This window comes from Plutella xylostella, chromosome 18, assembly GCF_932276165.1.
Source record: "Plutella xylostella chromosome 18, ilPluXylo3.1, whole genome shotgun sequence".
Taxonomy (NCBI): Eukaryota; Metazoa; Arthropoda; class Insecta; order Lepidoptera; family Plutellidae; genus Plutella; species Plutella xylostella.
Genome location: NC_063998.1, coordinates 1,404,147 through 1,431,913, shown reverse-complemented (window position 1 = coordinate 1,431,913; position 27,767 = coordinate 1,404,147). Strand labels below are relative to the sequence as shown.

The 27,767-nt window shown below is 37.4% G+C and overlaps 1 protein-coding gene across 1 annotated transcript in view; it reads right to left on the bottom strand.

Annotated features, from left to right (window-relative positions):
* Positions 1-1,372: 1,372 nt before the first annotated feature.
* LOC105387050 (interference hedgehog) overlaps positions 1,373-27,767 on the bottom strand; it is a 33,781-nt gene continuing 7,386 nt past the window's right edge. The window contains exons 2-16 of the mRNA XM_048627346.1: positions 18,691-18,758; positions 15,549-15,778; positions 14,497-14,688; positions 13,962-14,134; positions 13,368-13,584; positions 12,874-13,090; positions 12,412-12,542; positions 11,736-11,826; positions 9,526-9,632; positions 9,037-9,158; positions 8,442-8,598; positions 7,577-7,777; positions 4,432-4,621; positions 3,814-3,908; positions 1,373-3,478 (exon numbers count right to left, since the gene is read on the bottom strand). Of these exons, the coding sequence (XP_048483303.1) occupies positions 3,368-3,478; positions 3,814-3,908; positions 4,432-4,621; positions 7,577-7,777; positions 8,442-8,598; positions 9,037-9,158; positions 9,526-9,632; positions 11,736-11,826; positions 12,412-12,542; positions 12,874-13,090; positions 13,368-13,584; positions 13,962-14,134; positions 14,497-14,688; positions 15,549-15,778; positions 18,691-18,748 (2,292 nt within the window). The 5' untranslated portion in view covers positions 18,749-18,758 and the 3' untranslated portion in view covers positions 1,373-3,367. The remainder of the gene's footprint in view (positions 3,479-3,813; positions 3,909-4,431; positions 4,622-7,576; positions 7,778-8,441; positions 8,599-9,036; positions 9,159-9,525; positions 9,633-11,735; positions 11,827-12,411; positions 12,543-12,873; positions 13,091-13,367; positions 13,585-13,961; positions 14,135-14,496; positions 14,689-15,548; positions 15,779-18,690; positions 18,759-27,767) is intronic.

Sequence of the window (27,767 nt, the reverse complement as noted above, 5' to 3'; positions counted from 1 at the left end):
ATAATTTAATTAGTAATTTGTAATGAAATGGAAAAATGTATAAATTATTATATTATGATTTCTGTTAATGTATATGCATGTAAATTGTAAAAACGAGTTAAATAAATGGCTATCTTATCTTAATATATTATTTATACGTATAGTTATCAGAGGTTATGACCGCCGCTCCGGTTCGTACCTCGCTCAAAGGATATCACTCGCTATACAACGCGGTAATGCTGCGAGTATAATGGGTACCTTTGGGCCAGGTACGATTCGGGGTGGCCTTTTTGAGTGATTTTTGACGAGGCATATTGCTGATAACATTTGTTATATAGGTTAATGACGAAGCTTTTTGTGGATCGTAGATTTTGAACTGATTTTGATTAGTAGAATTTAAATGAACGAAATAAATGTATTTTTAATGTGTTAATTTGTGTAAATAAAATTTTGTTATTAATTAAAAAAAAAAAAAGTTTATTAAGATAACATTAGGAGAAATAAGATTATACATAGACATAAATTTGAGCAAACGAAACTTAGGTCTGTGTTTAAAGATTGTGCCTAAAGAGTTTTAGACGAAACGAGTCTTAGGTATACCACATAAGTCTTGGCAAAGTGATGGTTCGGCCAAAAAAGTTTAGACCATACGAGTTATGCGAAATGAGTTTTGGTCAATAAAGATTATGCGAGATGAGGGGAACCCATGTATATCACATCGTTATTTAATTTTGTAAACCTATTTCTAAGTGACAGAAAGCTCTATTACTTCGAGGGTTCATTTCCAGAGATGTGCGGTACGAGGTTAAGGAGGTGTGTCTGATAGTGAACAAATGGATGATCTTAATTACATCAAACTTACATACATCCATCCTGACGTCCCTCAGCAGGGACAAAGGGCTTTGAGAAGATTTCTCCTGATCTGACTCGATCTTGGACAGCGGCTGCGAGATTCTCCCACTTTCCCTGACTCTCCATAGTCGCCAGATTGTTTTGGGTGGCCTCCTTTACGTCCAGGCCAGTAGGTACAGTAAGGGGCAGATAAACCTGACCCCCCTCAGAAGCATTGTTGGTATGAGAGGAGGGTCAGGTTTCTATGCACCTGACCGTACTAGCTTTGACGGAGTTTCTTTAGGTCTTCTATAAAGGCATCGCCTAGCCATCTCCATTTTCTTTTTAGGATTTCTTGGTTCTAATAATAAAGCTAATTCATAAAGGTTTCCTAGCTTCGACCGTTTATTTAAACCACGCTGAGCCATACAGGGCGGAAAGATAACACAGACCAACATTAAAATTAAATTCTAGATCCTACAAGCGTCGGTTACATAGAAGTAAAGAAAATTCTATGTTAAATCATTACGCCCGTAATAGGTAGTCAAATAAAAAATTGAAACTCATTTTATCATTAATGTATTTCTATAAATTCTTTAGAACATCTTATTAGTTTTTACAAAATATCTTAAATCAATCAGATAATTTTAAACAACACATTAAGGGACCTACTCTTAACATTGAAAACCAAACCTAAATAAAAGTAGGTAATAAGCTGGCACATTCAAAATGTAGAGATTATGATTAACCGCTTTATGATTCAATGATTTTCAAAAACATACTCTCTTTCTTCATGTTGAAAAAAATTTACATTTCGAGCTACATATTACTACGTCATTTTTGTTATGTTTTAAACAAACGTTTATTTTGTATGTGACTTAATCAATCAGTGAAGCGTGTGGAGACTGAAAAAGTATTATAAATCTGAAACAATCAGATAACAGTACTTACATACTTATTTAAAATTTCAATGTCAGTCTTAGATAGTATTTTAAGCGTAAGCTGTGAGATAGCTATTAGGTATTTATTATTATAAATTAGTAATGTAATAAAATGTATATATGGAGTCTGAAGCAAAAAAAACCTCTATCAAAAAACATTTTCACTCTGAGAGACGTCAGGTTTCCTTGCGCCAGACTGTACAATAAACTTTAATTCCTTATTGATAATTTAAGCAGGTGTAGGACTGTAGGTTCTGTGTTGATAAATACAGCAAATCTTTTACATAATACGTGATCAAAATCACTCAAGATATGATTATAAAATAAAGCAACACAATAGAAAAATAAAAAAATAACGAAAAGTTTATAAATGCCGAAAATTATTTATCACAACCATAATGTAACTATTTCATTAGTTCATATTTCACTGATTTCGGTAAAATATATTTTATATTTATTTTTATGGATTTGGCAGTTTTAATTGAACTGTTGGCACTAACCCACTGTTTATATATTTTATCGTCAGCATGCCTGTTTAAACTGCAGTCATAATTAAATTAAGTATTTATTAATTAAATAATCTAAATATGAGATTCAAACCATTTCAAAATAAAAAATGGTTTCCAAATAAAAAAATGTGGTGCCCGAAAAGTTCTTTCTCGCATTGAGAATAATTTGAGTGGTCAGTCTTTTTAAGATATATGATGTAGATATATATCTAATTTCGTTCGTTTCTTATTTTTTTAATATTTGACTAAATTTAATGTTTAAAATATTTTTTTTAGTTTAAATCCTTTTCGAAAATGTTAAGTACGTCGCCATTTTAATATTGTCAATAAAATTAAGTAGGATAGTCAATTAAATATTTATCATGTAGCTAAAAATTGTCTTGTCTATACTTACTTAATTGTAAAAAATGTATAAAATAATAAATAAATTCGATAACATGACACATTTTGCCTCTTAAACTAAGTAAAAAATTACACTTATGCTAAAAATGCATTTCCAAAATCTTATGAGCTTTGTAACCTACTTAGGTATAATAATTTTCCACGTATTTACATTTTAAGGTAAGCGCCCAACTATCGGTATCGTACATATCGGACCAAACGGATTGTCATAAATGGATGCAGAAACGGTGTGGCTTCGGCAATGCCGATGAAGTGGACGCACTTGTGTGAATTTCTATCCAATGAATACTGAATGAGATACGTACGATGCCGAAAGCTGGAAGCTTATCTTTAAGGTTCGTTCATATTTTTAATATGTATTGTCATAAGTTGCCATTCCAGTGCATCCATTTAAAAATTTGTGATAAGTAGGTATTCCTATTTCGAAACACATAATACTCAATTGGTCGTTTTGTACTCATTACTAAATTGTTAACTGCTATAAAGTAAGTAGGCATTACCAGGTGGTTATTTAGAGATTACATCAAAAGATTCAGGATACTTCCAACTTCCAACAACCCTTCTTAACTTCGCCACCAACGCATAAAGCATTACTGTACAGAAAAAATATCTTACGCTGTACTATTACAGTCATATAACAACAATCTCAATCACAAATGCCTTCAACTTAGCTTCTTAATCCTTTGTATTACGGGCTGGAATCGCTTACACGTATCGCGGTGATGTGCCGTTTTTCCGTGAGTGCGAAAGCGTGCTATCTTCACTGCCTGTATTGTTATTGTGCATAAAAGACATTTCTACACCACTTTCCCCGCCCTGCGGAAAGGAAAATAACACTGTTACATATAAAAAAGGCTTGTGTATTCTTTGTATCGTATCATCATCTGTTCTGGAGCTGCTTGCTTGTTTCTGGAAACCAAGCGAGTATAAAACGATTCGCGTTTACCAAATTGTAAACAAATGACTAAGGAGGTATTATGTCGTTTATCTTTTGGTACTACAAAGAGCCATAGCATTAATGTTTCAATTGAAATAATACGTTAACCAAGTACCTAAAGTGTATCTAAATCAGGTTTACATTTACATTTACATCGGCTACAAAAGCTGTTGTTGAGAAACAAAAATGAAATATTTATAATAGGATCTGTTACCTCCCCGTGCATAGGGTTGGAAGTGATGGTGATGGGCACTTTAGCTGGAATGTACCCGTTAGTGCTGCCTCCTTCAGGCACGGATACCTTTTCCTCTGAAAAATAAATAAATAAACTTATTCACGGCTGTATTCTAAATAGCTGAAGCTCTTCTGCTTTAAAGCGAACGATAACACTATGCTCGGTCATGCAAAAAGCTCGTATGAACATAGAAGATGATCCCAGAGAGTTTACACGTTACGAGTAAGTAAACTTCCAAAGACCTAGTTAACAGGCTCTTTAACTTTAAGTTCGCATAGATAACGGGCTCATTCCCTCAAACGCAGCGCTCATGTGGCATCCACTGCGTTGAAATAAATGCGTAGTGATGACGCAGCGCGGCTTTGTAGTCCTCCATAATCGTGCAAAATAAAGTAAGTACCTAATTATAAGAATCTTACTATCTCTAGCAGGTCACTTGGCCCACCAACACAGCAGCACGGCAGTGAGCAGTATAGCGAGAATCGCGGCCTACGCGGCGCCCGCAGTTAACAGCTCAATTTTTTATTCATTCCCTCATTCATAGAGTCATACATTCATTCATAGTATGTCATCGCACGGTATTTATAAGCTTCTTACTATCTCTAGCAGGTCGCTTGGCCCGCCGACACAGCAGTACGGCAGTGAGCAGTATGACAAGCAGGGCGGCCCCCGCGGCCCCCGCCGTGACCAGCGCGCTGGGGGACGCGGCCCCCGCCCCCGCCGGCGAGCGCACGGCCGGGGGCGGGGGCCGCGGGGGCTGGCTGGCCGAGCGGAGGGTCTTGCATTTCTGGGGGAAGGAAGGAAAGGTTTAATATCATAATGTTAAATATGTACTTATTATGTGTCATATTCGGCAGAGATACTCGTATTCAAATATTGGTTAGAAGATTATACTACTTATAGGGTAGGCCTGTGTCGTGAGGGCCGTGTACCTAAAGAATGTTTATTGAGATTTTTTGATGGTTGTTGATTTTGAGAAGCTTTTGAGTTCTTAAACTTATAGCGTAGCATGCTCTTTACTACTCTCAAGATTGTTTATTGGTGTATTTAATGATTTGTTAGAGATATATGTATCATATATATGTGCACAAACTATAAACAATGCATGTTATTGAAGGAAAATGATAATGTAGGTACATTTAGGTAAGTAAAAGTTCATCTAAGTACGTTCCCTACTTTTGCTCCACATGAGACTTTACTGCACCTAACTTGGCAGTTATCTTCTTACATGTATACGAGTGCGGAAGATAGAAATCACATTTTATTGCAAAAGTAAAGGTATACTTTTGCCAACTCTTAAAACATTTTATTGCCCAACGCCTACATTTACGAGTCTTGCGGAAAGATAGGAAAAACTGACAAAAAATACGATAATGCTTCACCCCTTTACATTGCCATGAAACAATGAGCGAGCTTTCCATCAAAAGTTGTTTCTAAAGTTTTGTTCTGGGATTTTCATTCGTGAATAGAGATAGATATTTAACCTCAATTTGGAATTTAAAAGTATTTTTCTAGCTAATTAAATCAATCACGGCACAGATTTTGCGATTATACCTAATTTTAATAGATACCTATTACATACGATATAGGACAAATATTGACCTGGAACGTATACTTACGTGGAGCAACGACTTTGGTCTAAGGGTCAATCCAAAGAAAACCCAGGTGATTATACTAGGTAGCCCCAGATTTATATCCATGATCGACTTTGATTCCCTTCCCTCAATAATTTTCGATGGTGTACGTATAGACTGGAGCAAAGAGGTCAAAAACCTGGGGGTGTATTTGGACAGATGCATGACATGGAAGAAGCAGCTGGAAGAAGTTAGTAGGAAGATGTTTGCGTCAGCAGGATCACTCCGTAGATTGCGTAACTTCTTGCCCACGGCCACCAAAATTGAGCTTTCTCAATCTTTACTTCTACCTATATTAGATTATGCCGACTCGTGCTATCTAGATTTAACCGAAGAGCAATTAAATAAGCTTGAGCGTCTCCAAAACTTTTCCATAAGTTTCATATTTGGCTTACGCAAATATGACCATGTTTCCGAATTTCGTGCTAAGCTCAAGTGGCTCCCTATTCGTTTTCGCCGTAATACCCACATTCTTTCTCTTCTATACTCTATTCTCTTTAATCCAACCTACCCCCCATACTTAAAAGAGCGTTTTCAGTTTCGTTGTGAATCTCACAACCTGAAACTACGCTCTTCCCACAACCTCCGCCTCAATATCCCGCCTAATACCTCAAAATTCTACAGTTCTTCTTTCACAGTTCGCTCAGTCACTTTGTGGAATGATCTTCAGGAAACTATCCGGCAAGCACCTACGCTAGCCTCGTTTAAAAGAATGGTAAAGGAACACTACATTAAATCCTTGATCTAAAACTGTAATTGAATCCAATTTAACACTGTGTATGTATTTTCATTATATTTACATATTGTATGTATGTTGTATAATATATATGTATCATTATGTAATATAGTATGTACCTACCTCTGTTTAAGTATATTTGTAATATTTTAGTTAGTGTGTAGTATATTAAATAATCTACATTCCTTTTTAACATGTACACTGCACCCAATCTTAATCTCTGTTTCCCTCCATCCAAAGGTTGTCTGGCAGAGATCGCTTTTAGTGATAAGACCGCCTTTTGTACCCTAATTAAGTTACATTTTGTTATTTTATTATTCTGTTTTGGTGTACAAATAAAGTGTATTCTATCTATCCATCTATCTATCTAGGATATAAAATAAAATAAATTAAAAATTTGCTCGGTCACTGTTTTCTGCTCCGCAGTCCGCACATATAAAATAAAAAAGAGCTGCTTTCTTGACTCTAGCAGACTCCATCTATCGCTATCGTCTCCGCTTCCTAATTGATAGAACGACAACATTTATTTTATATCTACCGAAGACCGTCTTCGCTTCGTTGAAAAAAACAAAGCACAGGACCAAGATAAATAGGTAAAAGCAGCCGCCATTAATCAGAAAAATGGAACGTTTCGTATTTTGTAGATAGAAGCTATTATTCGCTTATATTATAATACCTAAAGAGTTCCTAAAATATGTTATAATCTCTAAAATAACTTAATATGAATGCACTCGAGTCCGCGTTATTCTATGGAATGAAACGAGTATTAATTTATTTCGTTAGAATAATGTATCATTTAACTCTATTGTCTTCTAATATAATGTGCAGGAATTTGCTGTTCGGACAATGGAGGCTGACCGGTGTTGGGCACCAATTAAAATAGTAAAATTATTATAACAATTGCATTTATGAATGCAACAGACTACAAACCCTTCTACTTCAAGAGTAGTACTTATAGAAAAAAATGGTATTTGCCCTATTTGCTATTCAGACAATTAATTTAAGATCTTTCCCCGTCCCATGTTGGGCGCCAATTATTATAAATAGTGGTGCTAATTGGCGCCCAACGTGGATCAACTTTCTTACAATACTAAATGCAAAATTATAAACACAGTCTGCTGATCCTCTTCACTTCATTTGAACAAATAATAATTCACTGTTGTATTACTTATATAGAATCTTATCAATACCCTCAATAACCAAAATTTACAGAAAACCGTTCGGATTGTACTAAAAAGTGGCCTCGCAGTGTTAAAGATATATGTACTTTTCATCGGTATTACATTAATCGCAGGGCCTTTAGCTTTCTTGCCAGCACTTTCAAGACCTCGTTACCTCCTAACGACAATAATAAAACAGTACAATAACTCACCAATATACTAGTGAACTCTGACGGCGCCTGTACAGTATACGACTGCACTTTGACCTCATAGCCCGTGTCAGCGCTGAGGTGAGACAAGATGGCGGACCGTGCGTCCCCCGCGGCGGCCATCTTGACGTATTCTCCGGCCGACGAGATGTCCCGGTAGTGGATGTAGAAACCGTCGGCTGGCACACTGTTGCCGATCGAATACTGGAATGGTTGAATAAAGTTAATGAGAATGCCAGGGTATTAATTAAAATAGAGGAATATTTGTCAGTCGTCCGTCACACAAGGTAAGTACTTACTTGAAAGTTTTCGATAACCTAAAAATATTGTCGAACGCAAAAGAATTTGCTATCATCAAATTATAAGTAGGTACAGTTTTGCAGAAAACTTCGTAAGTCTTCTATTTATTAACTTTCCAAGAACTAATTTATCAGAAACTTGGTTCCCTTTTAAGTTGAGGCAGTACCTACGTTTTTTACTCTTCCAAGAAGTTACTTAAGTTCTGTAGTTTCTAAGCACTTTTGTAACTGTGTAAAGTTTTAAAAAGTTTAAACAGAAACTAACATAGACTGATGAATGCAATACATTTAAAGTTATTGCGTTTCTTGGTGTATCTCAACCGATGTAAAGCATCAGTTGATGCATTGCTATTGATACATTAAAATACCATAGAACATCCCTGCCCGACCATTTTCCGTCTGGATTCGCAAGCTAGGTAGGTACGTCATTTTAATTAGGTAATGAACCATACTGTACTGCGGCAGTTTTATAGTGTTCTTATTTCATTCTCCAAGTTTCACCAATATAATAACAAAGAAAACTCATCGATATCCAACAAAAACACTCCAATCTTGCTACTAAAACTCACAGTCCAATTAACAACAATGCTGCTAGGCGACAGTGCAGTGGCGTTGGTCAGCGCGGGGGGTCGGGGGCCGCGGTACTGCCCGCGCTGCAGGTGGAAGCGGCCCGTGCTGCGGCCCTGCTTGTTGTCCTGGTTGGAGTACACCGCCGAGATACGGAACCTGGTGACGAGAGTGTGTGTGTGAGGTTATTGTGGAAATAAGTAGTGTGTCGTCTAAATAAATATTTATGATTTTGAGGCTATTTAGAAAAGTTATGGTAAGAAATAAATAACCGTTACAATTATTGCGACGTTAGTGATTTTGGCGCATACTGAAGTTACTACGCCGGGAAGCCAAACGACGTTTTTTCGTCAAAAATAGATATAAACTATCAAACTGTGAACACTCCATTGAACTGAACTATAATGGAAGGGAATGCTAAAACGATACGCCCGCCGCCGATGCTAACTCAATCTGCCAACTGGAGTCGTAGTATTGAATCAAACTTTTAATTTTGTTCAAGTCGATTTGAACCGATTTTGTAGCTCTATGAGTTTAAACTCACCGAGTCACCGACAGCGAAGAAAAGTACATCGTCCTAATACACAGCATACTAACTTGTAATATCGGTCAGGCGTGAGTCCGGTGATCTCGTAGGAGTGCACGTGCGGCGGGATGTCCGAGTTGCACGTGTTCCACTGCGACGTGTTGCTCTTGTTCGTCGCGTCGATGTATTGCACCTGCAACCGGCATTTGGTGAAACGCTTTCGCTATGTCTTTTGAAGCGAAACTTTGAAGGCGGTTGAAATTGTTTAGCGATTTAGGTCGGGGAAGTCTGTATATTTTCGTTTGAGATAAGATAACTGAGTTTTAATAGCAGAAAGTATAAGGGTTATTAGTGAAATTATGACTGCTGTAAAAGAGACTGTGTCTGTGTATATATGAAAAAAAAAACGCTTCAATATTCTAGCGAGTGGCAGACTAGCGATGTGCTGGCTTGTTTTATTTATTTACTAAACTTATTAGATGTGCATCTTGATGTTGGTTTTAGACAAATACAAGGCAGACGTGGCTACTCTAGGATACTACAAATACAACAGGACTCACCTTAAAGAACACAATCTGCAGTCCCTTAGTCCCATTGGACCAGGTGATCATGACGCTCTCATCGGACATTCGTGTGACGTTTGGCCGCGAGGGAGGCTCCAGCACCGCTGCGAATGAAAGTCATGTTTACTCCTTGCGGATCCTGTTGTCCTAGTACATTTTAAAGGGTTTTTGTGGTGTTGTCTTAGGAATCATTATTTATGCGGCATTATTTTAATACTGGAATACACGTACCTAGTATTTGATTAAACAGTTTCAATCTGAAGTAAGCTTTGATTTTCCTACATACGAAGCTCATCTCTTCAATCTTTCAAGCTCATCTCTATATTCTTGGAAATAGCTTATACGTACTACCTAACTCGATTTTCAGTATTAAAAGTATCACGAAACGTATTTCACATCATAAGTTAGTTGGAAATTCTCATCGGCATTTTTGTCACGTCCCGATCTTGTCTGGAAGTTGCGACCTAAAAGCAGACTACACAAATTATCTGCCTGACATAGTTTGTAATTAGGTGACTGGAGAAAAATGGAGTTTGTACGTTAGTAAATTTCTTACCAAAAGCTTATAATATTTTTTTTAATATTGAAAAGAGCTGTCTAATTTTCTTATTTTTAATTTTTACTTAGTACTAGGTCCCGCTTGCCTTCTATTTTGTCACTCGAGTTACCAGAAGTAATAGAATCATACCGAATTTCAATAGTCGCAACGGGTTATGGAATGAAGTCAAAACTTAAGAACGACTCATTAAATCAGTTCAGCCGTTACTGATCTACGAACTACGATACCAAAGGTAGGTTAATGCTTTTTTCAGGTACCTAGTTCATGAAAACTGGAGATGGGACATGTTTTTGTTTAGTCACTCAGACGATATAATCTTATTATTAGTAAGGGTTGCTCTATTACGGCATATTTTATCAAACTCTACTTATATCTGTGCTCGTTTTCCCTTGTACTTTCCTTAGAATATTAGGTAATGATCCAGGTAAATAACATACTTAATGCAAAAAGGCATTTTGCGTAAGTAGGCTTGAGCGTAATGTGCTGCCATAAGTATTATTATGTCTCGTTACATAAAAGAAGATTGACCTAAATAAATAAAGAGCTAACATTAGATACGACGACGTAAGTACCGCGATACTGATTTATTTATGTACCTATTAAGTCTTTATTACATGTTATTAAGTGCACAGTCAGTCAGTGAAGCGTCCGTAGTCGAGCGGGCCTCAGTGATCGTAACTGATCGCTGAGGTTAAGCAACAACTGACACGGTCAGCCATTGGATGGGTGACCAATTTCAAGTGGTGCTTTTCTGGACGCTTCCGTGCTTCGGACGGCACGTTAAGCCGTGGGTCCCGGTTGCTGCTTCAGCAGCAGTCGTTAAGCCTAGTCAGAGGCCTTCGGGCGGCTTGAAAACATCTGACAGTCGGGTTGCCCACTTACCCGACAACACTCTCAGCACAAGCTTGCTTGTGTTGGGGTCCACCAACCCGCACTTGGCCAGCGTGGTGGACTAGGCCTAAACCCTTCCTTCATTGGAAGGAGACCTGTGCCCCAGCAGTGGGGACGTAATGGGTCGTGATGTAATTAAGTGCACAAAGGGTAAAGTAAGAAGTAACTATATTGTAATTTTCTACTAAGTAGACTACATTATTGACTGCAAGTTTTAATAACTTTATGTGCCGACGCGACGTCAGGTAACTATGTAGTTACTTTGAATAAAAAGTTACAATATGTCAAAATAGTAGTATGAAAGTAACTGCCAATCGGTAATCGATAGATATAGGCTATCCTAGATAGAGTTAGGTACTATATTGAAAATGGTAGTAAACGGTATCGTTGACGTTGATTAGGTAGACTTCCATTAGACAAGTGAATGCCTTCAATAAGCGCCAATTTGTATTTTAATCAAGTACCTACTTATATCCAAATCCACATATCAAATCCTATATAAATGAGAAATATTTTGTTGATATCTGTCATTTAAAACTTCGCAGTTTATCGATTTGGGCCTGTTCACACAGACCGGCTCGGAAGGGAGAGCCGATTTTTTTATTATAATAATATCTGAAATTGTACTTGTCTCATTGTTACATAATTATATTTTTTTGCATGTACACCTATTTAGATTTGACATTATATATTATACTACTAATGCACATGTTCAGGTAAATATTTAAGGTAAAAATCTTTGAAAGGATGAACTCACGTTTGCTTGAATGCTTTCTGGAGGTTTTCCCGTGGCGTTTCGGAGGTCTTGACATGTGGTGAATCTTTTTTCCCATGTCCACGGAATATTCCTAACAAAAAAACGAAAAACACATGAAAAATGGCGCAAGTTAGTACAGCTTCAGGATGATGGTAAATATAGTGCACCCAAGTTACATTAGTCGCGAGCTTTTTAGAGAAATTAATAACTTTGGCTTCGTTCCGCCATTTAATTTGATTTCATTAGACCTTGGCATGCATTTAGCTCTTAACAAGATGGATGCGCTACACTGATTCCTACTATATTTGCATACAAAGGCGATCTTATTTTTTAAAGCAATATCTTCCATCCAACCTTTCATTGGTGGAGATCAATTATAAGTAAGAGATCCGAATGAGAACACTATTACCTAGTTAAAGATCTGCATGGACCTGTTCAGATATCTGCTTGGACCTGTTCAGTGTTCATAGATCTGCATGTTTAAGACTTTTACCTGATCGTGATCGGAGATCTGTATAAGAAGACTAGTGCCTGGTCTGATGGAGGTAACATAGATACACTTCCGTCCACAATAACCTGCTACTATACCAACACCGACACATTAGCAATTAACAATCCATACCTAAGGAGCGGCGCTCGCCTGTCAAACATCTGTGTGTGTGTTTTTTTTTATTACCTGGTCAGAGATCTGCATGGGGAAGACCTGCAGCAGCGCGGCGTCGTACGCGCAGCCGAGCTCGTTGCACGCGAAGCACTGCACGATGCTCGCGTGACGCTTCTCTACCTGCTCTATGTAGAGCTCTGAACCTGGGACGAGAAAGGAAAATGAGGGTAATGGATGTGGTGTGCAAGCAGTCTAGAGCATATTTTATTCTATGGACAGTCGGTAAGAAAGTCATCATTAAGCTCGCAAGGAGCTAGCATTAAAAAATAAATAAGAAAGAAAGTTATTGACTTTTTCTTTGAGCCCATTAAAATAAAGGTAGATATGTAACTATCGAATAGGTCTGCAGCTTGCTACGAAAAAAGATGCCTACTTATTTTTTATCTAACTTTTTATGCTGATGCTTCTGCGTTTAGCAGCCCAGACGAATCAATAAGCTTAACTTCCATCTCAAAAACAAAACACTACACTTACCAGTGGTCCTTATCCTCTTATCATGGTTCACCGGTTCTCCGTTAAGCAGCCAGAAGACGTTAGGTCTGGGGTTGCCCTGAGGGGTGCCGCACGAGACCCTGGCTCCATTGCCTTCAGTCGCGTTCACATTGTCCATGGACCCCTGCCAGCGGGCTGGAGACAGGGCTGTCACCTTCCACGAGCGGCGGAGGCTGCCTGATGAACAGGTGTAGATGCCCTGGAGAGGTAACGTAGTTTATTGAAGTTGTAGATTTGTGATGATAGGGGGTAGGTAGTGGTTCTATGAAGATGGTCGAGGATATAGGATGGTGCTCCTTGGAAGTTGTAAATGATTATTATTTCGTGATGAAATTAATGAAAGCTGAAATTGAATATTAAATTATTTTCAGAGATGCTTCAGAGTTTCAGGGGTGATTAATGCTTTTAACTGAAATATAGGAATTCCAGAAAAGTCATTCATATTTTAATTCAAATTACAAGAAGTCATATCTTACCGCATCATCATGCTTGAACGAGCCGACCGTCAACTGAGTTCCATCATTGGAGACCTTCGCCTTGCTTGGCAGAGGTCTGTTGTCCCTGGACCAATATACTTTGACCCCCGTGCCCACCACTCCACAGACCAGGAAGAGGTCTTCGTTTGGTCTGACCGGAGCGGTCAAGACTCCGTCTCGGTTCACTGTTCCTACGTAATCTTCTGTTTCAAGGAACCTGGAGAAGAACGATGATGATTGAGTTGGTGATTACATTTAGATTCAGTAGTTATGTATATACATTTTTAATAGTGATTTGTATGTAAGAACAGTCACCAGGGCTAAGAGCGTCCTGATCGTCATATATCACAGCCATCACAGGCACCAAGGGATTGGAAACCAAGAAATCTGGCAGCTGAAGATAATGCCGTGAGTGGCCTCGATATTTAGATCCATTCCTTTATGTTTCGAAAGGCGTCAGAGATGCTATATATCTCCGAGTTCTTGTATATGGGCCAATGGAGAAGCCAAATTTCTCCTTTGTACCGAAGCTATAACGCCCGCTCATATGAGACGGTATATTTTTATATTTGGACAGTACAAAAATCCCCTTACCTAGGCTCGCTGCGGCCCTCATGCTGCACCCTCAGCACGACTCGCTCGGGCAGGTCCACGGTCTGCCCCAGCAGCGCGTTGGTGGCGGTGCAGCCGAACGAGCCGCCGCTGTCGGGCGTCGCGTTGTCTATGATCAGGACTCCTCGCGTGCTTTCTACGCGCTGCTTGGTGCCCTGGAGAATAGAGGTGGATTTTAGATGGCTGTAGTTGGTAAGCTGGTATGTTGGTTCGGATGAGTCTTTCGGGATAGGCGTTTACAGGAAAAATATGAAAATGTAATCTGAATATTGTAGGCAACAAAAAAGACACCAAAATCTGGTATATTTGGTAATATGCATATGCAGTCAAAGCAGCGTTTGTAAAAGCTTTATCCGAAGCAGCTTAAGTAGATATGCATTTTTTCCTATATTTTCTGTAAAACTAGATTGGATGTAAACTTATTTTTTATCGTCAAATTCTCACCACAGAACTTTTTTATCCGAACCAAGCATACAGGGCAAGATTCAATACATATAAAACTACCGAACCAACTCACCTCAACCTCCTTAAACCAGCTGATCTCAGCCGGCGGCTCCGACGCAGGCGGCTTGCAGTGCAGCGCCACGGGGCTCCGGAGCGGGGCCGTGATCACCCGCTTCTCCGGGACACTCCTCGTCAGGTCCAGCTGGGCCACGGTGAGCCGGGCCGGCACTGAGGCCAGGACTACTGCGCCGTACCAGACTACGCACTGGAAGAATTGGGAGGGTTATTTGGGTTGTTTGAGTTATAGGGACAGAGTGTTATGGAAAAAGGGCTGAGGTATGTAAGTTGAAAAGGGGTGCAAAGCTCGTGATTCTGAGCAACTATTGGTGTAAGTAGTTACAGTATTTTTTTAATATTCGAGAAATGCGCTTGACATGCGAGGAGATTAAGGCAATAATCTTCCAGTCTTTGAGGAGGCCTATTTCTGCAATAGACTAGTTACGGGATGTGTATTTGTGCGTGCGAATAAAATATAAGTCCCTAAACTAAAGTGTCATGTAAACACGTGACAAACTTTGCCCGACACTGAATACCTGTGGGAATGAAAAGGTTGTTGGAGCTTATTTGCATCAGACAGTGATTTATTAGCATTGAACAGCTGTTGTGAGATTAGCAGCTAAGTCCCAGGTCGGTCAACAACATCGTCAAAGCGGCTAGACTACAAGACTGAAAGTTCGTGCATAATATAGCAAGCTTTTGTTTTTGCTAATTCAACAAGTATGTAATGAAATTTTATGATAAGCGCTTCGTAGGTATGGAAAGTCACGTAGAGGCAGTGAACTTTACCTACAGAGAACCTTTTAGTTCAAAGTACTTAGATATTCTTGCAGAACAAATTGTCAAAGGATAATAACACACGATTATATCGTGTAATGTGTAATACTTTATATAAGAACCTTTGAGTAAAACATACTTCAAATACAGCTATTCATTCTCATCAGCCAAGAAGTGAATGTATAATATGCACTGTAGAAAAGGTGACCATGCCGTTAAAAGCTTTCTCTTCCAGGCAACCTTCCAACGAGTAACACTTCTCACTATTTCTTCCGTTATCCAAACCCTCACCTGATAATACTTGTCCTTCGTATTCCTCCTCATTTCCACGACGAGCCGCGTGGACACCTCATTGCTCTGGTAGTTCTCTTGAACGGGCTGCCACTGAGACTCCTCGGCCAGGTGCCTCCAGCGCCACACCAGGCGTTCTGCTGGCACCCGCACCTTGCACTCGAAGGTGACTTTGTCGCCGACGGGCGCGGTCACGGATTCCGGCCATTTTGTGAACTCCATCTCGATTTCTGGGGAACGGGAGGGGTGGTTGGTTAGAGAATGTGTAGAGTTGATATAGAGGTAAGTAAATACTATAACTCTATGGCTGAGATGCACAAAGGAATTTTAAGCTAAGGTCGACCTTAAATGTATTACTGTCTCGCTTTAGCTTTAGATTTGCATTATGACAACATTAGCTGAAGGTTCCTTTTTGAAACACGGAGTGTCTTTGTCATCTAAATAGCGGACCAGATATACCTTAGTAGCTATTGTAAACCGATTTTTTTCCATGAAATTCAAGAGAAAAAAACTTTATGGGTACTTAGGTAGCAAATTTTTCATTAAGTAAATCAAATCTAAACATAGTGTAAGGTTGTATTCGTTATACTTAATTGTTGTTGGTCTACAAACTATATAATATTTGATGATTATTGAATATAACGTATCCTATCTCCCACTTCACATACAGCATAGATAAATTTCGATTAAATGACTATGCTTACTACAAACGAGCGGAACTAAAAATAAATATTTACACAAATTAATATCATTTCATGTCGGATTGAGTTTATTAGTATGATGAAACGTGCAGTCCAATACTATAATTGGGTTTCTGCCAATCAAATAATATCTAGCTGCATTGCAGAGAGAGTGGTGCTTCGACATGAATAATAAAATGTCTGCGGAATTAAAATAGACGGTGATGACTGGGATATTGTTGCAATCTTTACCAAGAGAAAGAAGGCATATAAGTTTGACTAGTTGGTATTTTATGAATTTTCAAAATTCGTAGGACAAACGTTGTTCAGAATGAGTGCGTGAGTCACTCCCATTTACTTTATTATAGAATAGAATACTACTTTATTGACTTAAAAACAATTTACACAAAACATTTATACCTCTTTTTCAACACCCTGCATCTGTATCCTGATGGTCTCGTCAACCGATAGAACTATATGATCATGGATTATCGGAAGGATCGTATCAGAAATAAGGGTGCTTACATAGAGAAACGGGTTCCCTGTATCTACCTATACCGATAACCTGATTATGCGAAAGCGCTCATGACATTTAAAAATCCGGGAAATGCTCCGTGAGTGAGCGCTTTCGCATAATCGTAGATACAGGGAACCCGATTCTCTATGTAAGCACCCTAAGGTTTTAAATCAGAACACTAAGGTTGTTGCTATTCTACCTTATCTTAAGGATTTTGGCGCACCCTTGGATACCGCTATGTGAGCAATAGCTTGACTCAACTATGAGCTTATGGTGATTTATACAGATTGGAATTTAATCATTTTACGAATATCTGAAATAACCCCCCATCTACCTTCGATAGAGATACCTAAGTCAAGAAAAAAACACACGGCAACTTAAGTACTTACCCTTTATTTTTAAGTCCTAAAATAAAAACTATATTAAGTAAATAATAAAGGATCGAAGTCGGCAAATTCATCAATGTTCAAATTACGAGTGAACAAACTTTGATATGAAGTCCTTGAGAGTTCGGTATCATTCGATACCCACGCTCGAATTTTCGATTCTAATTCAGAAAAGTTGTTGTCCGTAGTTTTGAACTTAAAGCTATAGTATTAAGGTCTAGGTACAATTCACTAACATTAGGATCTGTAATAAAATTTATTAATATGTTTCAAAATTGATTATACCAGGTATCTTTGAATATTATTGTATTTTTGAGCCGTGACTGAAGGTTGCTAGAATAAATGCGAATCAAATGTTAAGTTTTACAGTTTTCTAATTACAGTTTCGTTATAAATATTAGGTAAACACACATAGTAAATGATAATTTTGCTTAAGTACCTAAAGCTCTTTCACAGGATAAGTTCGCGATCGACCGATTGATGGTATATATAATTAACAAATTTAATGATAACATGGTGTATCAAATTTCATGTTTTTTTTTATAATGTGTATAAAACGTAATCGAGAGGCTGGACTTTGGAATCTATCATTATTCAAATAAAATAAAAATTTTAATTCACCATAAAGCGTATTTTTAAGAGCACGGTCAGTTTATCAAGTGACATGTGACAGTCAACAAGTGTTTTTTTACATTTTATTTTAGTTCTAAAACTACCGTGACGGTCATAAGCAGTCCCAGCTGCAGGACTATACAATAACATTAGATACAAATCTTAATAGCCATGAAATAAGAGTGTTAATGGCTTGTTAGACCTGTCAAATATCCGGATACCAACAGGTAGCTACTCACACATAGATAAACGAGACGCGCCTTAATGTTGGCAAACAAAAATAGACATGTGTGCTTTTACACCATTCAGAATCATGTTTGAAATGGTTCCGTACATTACAATACATGGTACCTATTAAACATTGGCTGTTAATCAATTGAGAGCCACTGCGAAGAATGCACTAGAAGTTCTTAGTAATATTTATTTGGCGAATAAATCTAACTTAACTGTCACACTCATTTTTTTTTTGCTAGCGGTATAAGGGCATGCTTTAGTAGGTATAATTAATTGCTAATAATGATATCCTCTATTATCATGTTTTACAAGGCCCTAGCTGTAGGTATAACTGACACACTTTGAAAATTTTCATACTCTAGGTGTGCGATATCTGAAGGTACGAGTATTATACCATTTCCATGCCTAAAATAATATTGGATAAAAAGCCCCAACATATCATAATTAATTTCATTTACGAGGGCAACGTTACAAACCTCTTACATACCTTTATATTATAACCTATTACCCCACCACGGGTCCCTAAACCTACACACGGGATTATTTCAACGCATAGTTCTGAGCTTACCGGGGCTTTATAAAAGACTGTTGATTTGTAGCAACACCGGCCGACGCCTCCACTTGTTAAACGCCCGTACACTTCTATAAATTACCGTCAAATTGTTGAAGAACGAGTTTCTTTTTCTATATTTGAATTTAGTTTTTTTTCTCACCAGCCAGCGTTGTGGAGATGAGGGCCAGCAGCAGAGGGACATACAGCGCAGCGGCCATTTTGATGTTCCTGAAATCAAAACGTTTAATTAAGTTTTGTGCTTAACTTAAATTACCTAAATATTATATGTGAATGTAATGTAGCTACCTATCTTAACCCACTGACGGACACTGACTGCATTTGACGTCCTCCACACTTTTAGAAAAAAATCACAACGTCGAATGCAGTCCCCGCTCTTTTTCTAATTATTTCAACAACGGTCAATGCAGTCCTGTTTTACCTAGAGTTTGTATGAAGACCATCTTGTTGTGCTTTATTTGGAAGGATTTCAAAGTTATATGTGCACCCAGAGTACCTTTTTTTCACACAGCAATAATTTTTCATACAGAAAAAAGTGTGAACTCACACGCACACAACGGTCATCGACGTCGTGATTTCTTTACTGCGTCTAGGCAGTGTGCCGGCATGTGCACCAGCAGATCATCACACAACTCCCATACAAAAATGTTGTGCGTTTTTATGAGTTTCACCGTTAATCTAGTGTCCATCAATGTGTTAAGTTATTCATATTCATCTTAAAAAGTTACACTTAAGATCAGTTATTATGAATCCCAAGACAATAAATATTTTGTCATCGTCGTCAATAAAGGTTTGCGTGGTCCACCGTCCATCATAAAAACTGATAAAGGGAGCGACAAAAAATATAGAGCAACTGTCTAAAAAGATGGATGGCAGAAAGCGCACTCCCACTCGACCTATTCGGGGCACCCACGTGCCGGTTAAAATTAAAAATAGAAAATGTTGAGAAAGTAAAGTTTAACTCATTTTCTACGCGTGCCAGTATGCAAAACAATTTATTTTCCCGCCAACGAAACGGGACAAACGCTGAATAGCAAAATTGCATTGCAATACTGTTGTAAGTAAAAAATAAATTGTTATACGCTTACGAGTCTTACGACATCTGGAATTAGGAAGTTTCAGACAGGAATTTTATTATCTTTCCCTCTGTTCTTTACACATGAATCAACAACTGTTTAATATTTACTTAGGCACTCTACCGCATTGGAATTCTTATTTTTTATCTCAAAATATCAGACTGTTAAGTTGAATCTGATAATCAGGTTTTATTTATTGCTTGTTTTCATTTAAAAACTTTTGTTCGTGTACGAGTCGGTGTATTATAATTATCGATTCAAGAATCGGTGTCGTCGATATCAATGGTAATAAAGATTTATTTATGAGCTTTAAAAACTTAATGGAAATGATAATTTATTGTGAAATTAATGTTCATCGATAACTTAGGTAGAGCTGTCTGGTGAAGGCGGCTCCTAGTTGAGATCAACCTCCTATCTATCGATACGTTTATCTACGATTGACCATACCTAGCCTATTGAAGATCTTTACTTTTGATATACCTAACTCTAATATCTGTCAACATCTAGATGTCAAAAAGCTATGATACTTTAAACAAATGAGGATGTAGATAGTTATCTAGAATCGAGTCCTATATCTACTTATGAATTTTATTACAAAGATATCAATTTGGACTTGTGCTTTTTGTGCTTTTTGTGCTATTTGGCAATAGCGGGACACACTGATGCACTTATTAAACTAATACCTCTACATTTTGGTTCTAATACCTCTATATTGACTTATAAATATACTATCTCCTATTTACATAGAGTAGGTAAGTATATACAGAGGCTTTACCTCACTACGGCACGGTACCTACTGCAACATGAAACGCATACCGTACAAAAAAGCGTCACAAACATTGATAATACTACAAAAATATCATCACCACTGCTTGTTTAGCTGCAGAAGCAAATGAGATAAAAATATTTTATATTCATCACGCATCTAGACGCCGGCAAATTGGTTCACTCCCGTCCGCCTCTCCGGTATGGTTCTACTTTTAATTTATTTCCGTCCCGTGTACGGTCAACAGAAGAGATAAGTTAGGTGTTAATTTCGTTAAGACTTGCGCAAGCATGGTTATCGGGTTTCAGAGTGGAGAGTTAGAATGTTTTTCGTTGCTGGGTTTAGACCACTTGGACGATGGAAGTAGAACGTTACCTATAATGTACCTATGTTACCTAATTTAACTTAATTTATTGGTCAATACGAATATTGATGGCTAAATATAAGAACTAATAAATGTTATGAATAGAATCGATTGGTGGTTTATAAAGTTCATCACCATCTTGCAGTTTGCAGTAATAGATATGGAGAACGACTTACAACGTGACCATTTTGGAGCGTCAGAAGTAGTCATATAATATGACACAGATGGTATATTACATAGCTATTACTTCAACTGAACACAAATACAAAACTTGTGCCAACTAAACATAGTAGCAAAACCACCACGGAACCACACCATAGTGTAGCAATAGCAAACAACTAACTAACTGACTCAACAGTCAGTTACAAACTTACATAGTAACGTATCATGAATGAAATTAATCTTCGTAATTTTATTCCAACCACGTCGTCAAGGACAAACTGTATTGACGTATCCTTCTAACAACTTAGGGCTTCCTTGGCAGGTTCTGTTATAACTTTAACATACCTTCCAGTATAGGTAATGTAGCTGTATGCTATGGTAAATCTATCAAACCATAAACTTAAGTCTAGTCTAGCTTTCATCGCACGTACGGTGCGTTTGTAATAACTTATTTACAAAATTACAAGCAGATTATTGCTTTCTAATAGCAGTTGACAAGTGACAGTGAGTGAACTGCTATTATAATATAATTATTTACATACAAGTACAACATTCAGAGGAATGCAATGCATAGAACCAGTGTGTACCCTGGGTAGGTACACCTAGGAACGTGTTGTTCTATGCCTACACTAATATAACACTATCATGTCAATCATGAATCAATCGATATAAGGTAGGTACAACTTAGGTTCGATGCTGTTGTTGAATTTCATTAAATAGTGACTTCATTACGCATGGTATAGTGTTATAAGTTACTATAAGTACACTTATTAAGATGTTACCCACATATTTCTATCGGAACTACGAATAACAATACTTCGTAGAGTTTAATAGATAGTTTTTAATTAAGTAATTACCTTTTTTATCCTTCTGTAGAGACACAAATAAATATGTAATTTTACCCATACATCAGGATAAACGTTCATAGTATTTAAGTAATTACTTTTGTTTCTATTGATTAAAATATGGTACTTCGTAAATTTTTCAATCATTTGTCTATAATAATCAATCTAAACCATTTAAAAAAATAACCCTTAAATAAATCCACCCCGTATTATACGAAGACCTCATGAAACATAAAATAGACATTCATTTCATGTAGAGTAGCTACACGACAAAGAGGCAAATGCAAAATAATATGAAAAATTAAGTACAAAACTACTATAAAAACGCTTATTACGAGTATGGTCCTTTGTGTAGGATCCATTTGTTTTTACGATCTTTTATACAAGTTCTCTTAATAAAGACGTTAAAAGGGTTCTATTCAAACGTGGACCCTTTCTTGTCATAAAAGATGTCTTACTTTATACTATAAAATGGACCCGTATGATATAAAACAAATACCCAATCTTATTTAGTTGTGTTGATACGACATACTGTTTAAGTTTAAAGCGAAAAGTTGGTTTGATTAATATTACTTTTACAGTAATATTAGTTCATTGCTTTTACCACATAAAAGTGAGTGAGTTTTGATTACCCCTTAATTCGCTAAAATTTTATGCTACGCATGATTCATGAAGTGAGCTTAATTTTATGACTTTTTTACCGACTTCAAAAAAAGGAGGAGGTTCTGAATTCGTCAAGATCTTTTTCTTTTGTTTTTTACTAGCCACTAACATTGAATATTGTCTGAATATTAGCACATTACAAGTCGAATATTCGGCATGTCAGCACTCTCGGCTTGTGTGATGAAATGCTGAATACCTATTCCACTTGTAACGTGCACGCATCGATCCAATATTCAATGTCAGTCGCCATCGTTACTGATTTGATCCATTAGGGAAGCCACATCTGACTAGGAATCCTCATCTAAATCTATCATCGTTGACTGCTATGTATAGTATCGTATTGTGTTTCTGAATAAACAGATGAGCCAGCCATGTAGGTATGTGTATTAGACAGTTTTAAAAACGCTGAATAAAGAAGTATTTCATGTGATTTGTTTAACTAACTGTTAAATTTTATTAGCAGCTAACAAAATTCTAATCACATACTATAAACTTACATAAGAAACGTCAATTTAATTACACCTGTAATCAGTGTATCAGAACTACCGCGACCATCTATTGTACCTCTGCCCACCTGCACGTACCATGAGATTAAATGTTACTAATCAACAATTAACACTAACCATCTTTACGAAACCGGCTGCCGTCTGAGCATTATCATGGAAGTGTTTGCTAGCACTAACGCTCGGTTAGTCGATATTACTGAGTGCGAAAAAAATAAAATAAAATAAAAATAAATGTGAAGGAGAATAAATAGATATATAGGTATTTACACTAGAATGTAGTGTACATTACTTCACACACTTTACACACTAGATCATTCGCTAGCAGGTTAGACGCAGTTAAATAATAATAATAATACGTGGGGACATCTCACACACGGCCATCCGACCTTAAGCTAGACAGAGCGTGTGTTATGGGCATCGGACAGCTGATATATCTACACAAATACATAGATAGATACATATTAAATATAAATATCAACAATATTTAAACAAAATAATATCTGCCCCAGCCGGGAATCGAACCCGGGACCTTCGGCATAGCAGTCATGGCGACTAACCACTACGCCATTCGACCGTCGAAATATGTATTCTATTCCCCCTATTTTCAAGTCGGTTTAAAATATGAAAAATACAAGTGTCAATAATACGCGGTGCGCACTGTCGGTTTGTTTGTGTTGACTTCGCGGCTATTCGTTTGCATATTCGTTCCGGTTCATATTTCAATCGGGAGTTCGAAAGAAAACCGCCAAAATAAATATGGCAATTTCTCTGTCAATAACCTTCCCAGTCCCCATTATATATATTTCGTTTTAATAATACACTCACGGCCAATGAAAAAGTTCCACTCACAAAATTCCGACACCAAACAACCCCACTTTTTTCAAACATTTAATTTAAAATTTTAACAAAATATTACTGTTTTTAGTTGGTAATATCCTAATGCTCTGTTAAATGTGCTTCAATGTTGCAGAAGGCGTCATTAAGCTTGCTTTTTCCGTTTAGGAGTAATTTGGTGCTTTTCTCAGTGGAACCTTTTCACTGCCCGTGAGTGTATTTATGACCAACCCGCACTAGGCCAGCGTGGTGGACTAGGCCTAAACCCTTCCGTCATTGGAAGGAGACCCGTGCTGGCCTAGCTACCTCCCACTATCGGCAACTTGTCTACAGTTGGTCCAGCGGACCGGAGGGCGTCCCACGCTATGCTTGCCAGTGGTTTCCACTCGTAGACCACCGTTTGTACAATAATTTTAATATTGTATTTTTATGCTTATGCAAATAAGAGGATTGTAACTTTTTATTTATACACTTTATTGTACACATACACAAGCAAACATAAAAGAGAACAGTTACAAATCAAATAACACAAAGGCGGGCTTATTGCCAAGTTTAAACATCTAATACATTTTCCTAAATAAAATAAATGAACCAAACAAAAACAAAAGAAACGCATTAAATTAATCTTCCGATTCACAGCCCATGCAAACTAACCCTACAATAAGCTCTCAAGGAATCGAGATGGAACCGTCGATAGCATTCAAGTAGGTGTATAATGACTCGCCCGCGCCTCACATTCTCGCGAGGAAACCTGAAAATGATGATAGGCTTCACGCTGGCGGCTGTCTTTGTCCACTTGCCACTATCGAGCCTCCAGGGGATCACTCTATATCTATACTGACGAAAAATGAACGAGAGCTGTCGTGAAATGGTAACGTTAAATAAAAGGAGATTTATGTAGAGTCGTGGCTCGCGTAAAAGCGCTCCGAAAGTTTTTTCGTCATGTAGAGTAACCCCATTGCAATATCAAGTGGGAGGAGCTGGATACCCGGTTTTGGTCATTACCGAGTGTGGACATCTTCGAAAGTGGCGAAAATATAAGTAGCTGGTAGTCAAAAAAGTGTGTCAAAACAGGTGTGTGAATGCACGTGATGGCTGCTGCCGCTACAAACCATAATTAATACCAAGAACGCTTTCCTATCTTATTACATAATACCTACAGCAAAAATTTAAGTACGAAAATATTCTGTTCTATTATTGAATGATTCTAACAAATTCTAGCTGCTAAGGATTGTAGTTTTAACCCCGAACGTACCGAACTTTATTGCAACGCGCAAGCTTTTAATAGCTTTAATGTTTTCAGATTATTAACTTTCAAGCTCAACAGTTGCTAATTGTTTTCGCCTGAAACATTAATGGTTTATAACTAGAGTGGAGGGAACAATCGATCTACAACAAACACACTCACGCTTGTAATAATTTATTGATTGAATTTTCAAAAGTTCTACAACTAACAACGGTCATATTGTTATTGCTGTTGGCAGTGGCAGGTCTTTGAGTTTGTATTTTATTATTTCTGTTGTTCATAATCTGTAAAAAATACGGATTTTAAGTCTAGAGAAATTATCAATTCTTCAGTTTAAACATAGACAATTAATAATGATTGAAGTGGCCTAAGAAGCTCCTTGGATATCATCTATACATTCCTACCTAAAGCTACTTCATAATTTGTGATCGGTGTGGTTAAAAGAAAGGACGGAAGTTTAGATGCATCCGCATCGTAAAGCAACAGCGCGGTACGTTATAGTATCTAGTTCAGAAAGTAAAGAAATAAATACCAATTCGGAATTCCATCGCAGCATCGCAATAAAAAACTCGTTGCAAAACCAGACTGATGTGTCGCTCGACAAGTTATATTTTTTTTAAGTCACCGGATGGACATAAAATTATTGGAATTTTAACAACGATTGCCCGTTGTCCGTTTGTGTAATGTTGCCAGTTAGTTTTTATTGCGGCCGGTGCGTGCTGGCCGCGTGTTATTGCTGGTTCGCTTTGTGCTAACAATTTTATTTTTAATCATTTTCAGGTTATATTTATGTCGGGCAATTATTTCAATTGTGTTTTTTAGCCCTCGGAAAGAGGGGATGAACGCAATGTTGTTATAGTATGTATGATGTACTGTATGTATACCTAGGTGTGTTTGCATTTCTACCTTGGACCGCTGCGCTGCTACAAAATGGATAAAATATGAAACAAATTTCAATATTTTTACCCAATTATTTTTAGGGCAAGTCTTTAATACCTACTAGTTTATCATCTCTATTCAAATTCATTTCCCAAAATTGAAATTTTAGCGCAAGCTTTTAGCCCCTCATTGCTAACCCTAGCACGTGGCCCTATCATCCCTATATCCGTCCACTCAGCACGAGCCACCTATCTTCAACAACTTCCTCCTCACCTACCTACCTCGGTGGTCTATTGCGAAAGGACAAAGCACACTCGGATATTTGACGTCACACGTTGATGTTTCGAAAGGTTACGAAATCGAGTGGATTCGGGAATCGACCCCGGTGGTCTCGCGATTGCATTAGTGCAATGTAGATCGGAAGAAAGATTCGTGCTTAGGTAAACTTCCTATGGTTCGTTTAGAGTAGGTGATGGTACGTATCTTTTATACTTATATTTATAGTAGATCTACTTATGGAAGAATCATACACTTACCGAAATATTCAGGTCAGCTTTTACAGGCTAAGGGATCGAAAAACAAATAGGTAGGTAATTTACAAAGCAAAGGTTATTTTACAAATAGATCAAAATGTAAAACCGTTAGTATAACAAAATGGTTATTAAGACGAATCATTTTGTGTATGCCGACGTCTCGAGAGATAAAAACTAAAGCACAAATCACTCTCAATTAATTCTGAGGTGTACCATTTAACTGCTATTGTTGAAAATCTTAATGAATGGTTGTTAACACGAATAGACATAGGTACTATCGGGCTAAAGCTTAGAGCTGCTTGTTCACTTTAAATACACACGCTCGCATGACGATATTACTTTAGATAGATAGAATATTTTTTATTTGTACACAATAACAGCATTTATAAACCTTATATACAAACACATAGGTACAAAAAAGGCGGTATTATCACTAAAAGCGATTTTTCAAGATAAACTTTGGGTTTATGAATATTTAATATTGGTATACTTAGCGTGAATTTCCGCATTCTTGGTACATTATATCATACCTATTTAGATGAGCTTTTTTGGTCTTTAGTTCTTACCGAATAAAATCGATTCAGTTTATTAATAAAGTAGAAATTATCAAACAGAATCATTCTTATAAATCTGATTTACTCAGCTGGTTATGAAACATCATGTTCGGTGTCTGCCACCACCAATGCCACCTTGTCTAAGTAAACATGTCATTCGAAAGTTAGGATAGTTGGGACTAGCTAGAGGAATACATTGATCTATTGGTCTTCCTAGCAAATATTTGAACAATCGTAAAAGCTCTTTAAATCCAAACGGTAATGATAAAGTACAATTTTGAAACTATTCTATTAGAATAGGTGTAGGTGTAGTCGTTAGTATATAATGCTGACTTTCCGAGTTCCCAGGTTCGTTTCCAGCCGAGGTAGAGATAGTTAGATCGGAGAAAAATGCTTTCCAATGAGATGGAATACACTAAAGAACCTCAGTCTACCCAGCAACCAGTAAGGCTTGACTGTCAATCTTATGTTAGTGATTAAGGTCGTCTTGCACAACAAAGATAATAAAAATTAAATCTATGAGACAAACAATTTAATTTTGATTAACTTTGTTGTGCAAGTCGCCCTAAGAATGCAAAAGACCTCGATTCGGCATTACTTTTGTATTATTTTTAACCGAGTTCAAAAAAAGGAGGAGGTTCTCAATTCGTCGGGATCTTTTTTTTTTTTTTATATATTTTTTTTATGTATGTTCACCGATTACTCCGCCGTTTATGAACCGATTTTGAAAATTCTTTTTTTGTTGTATTGGGTTGAGCTCCCAGGTGGTCCCATTTTTTTTTCAGAATTTC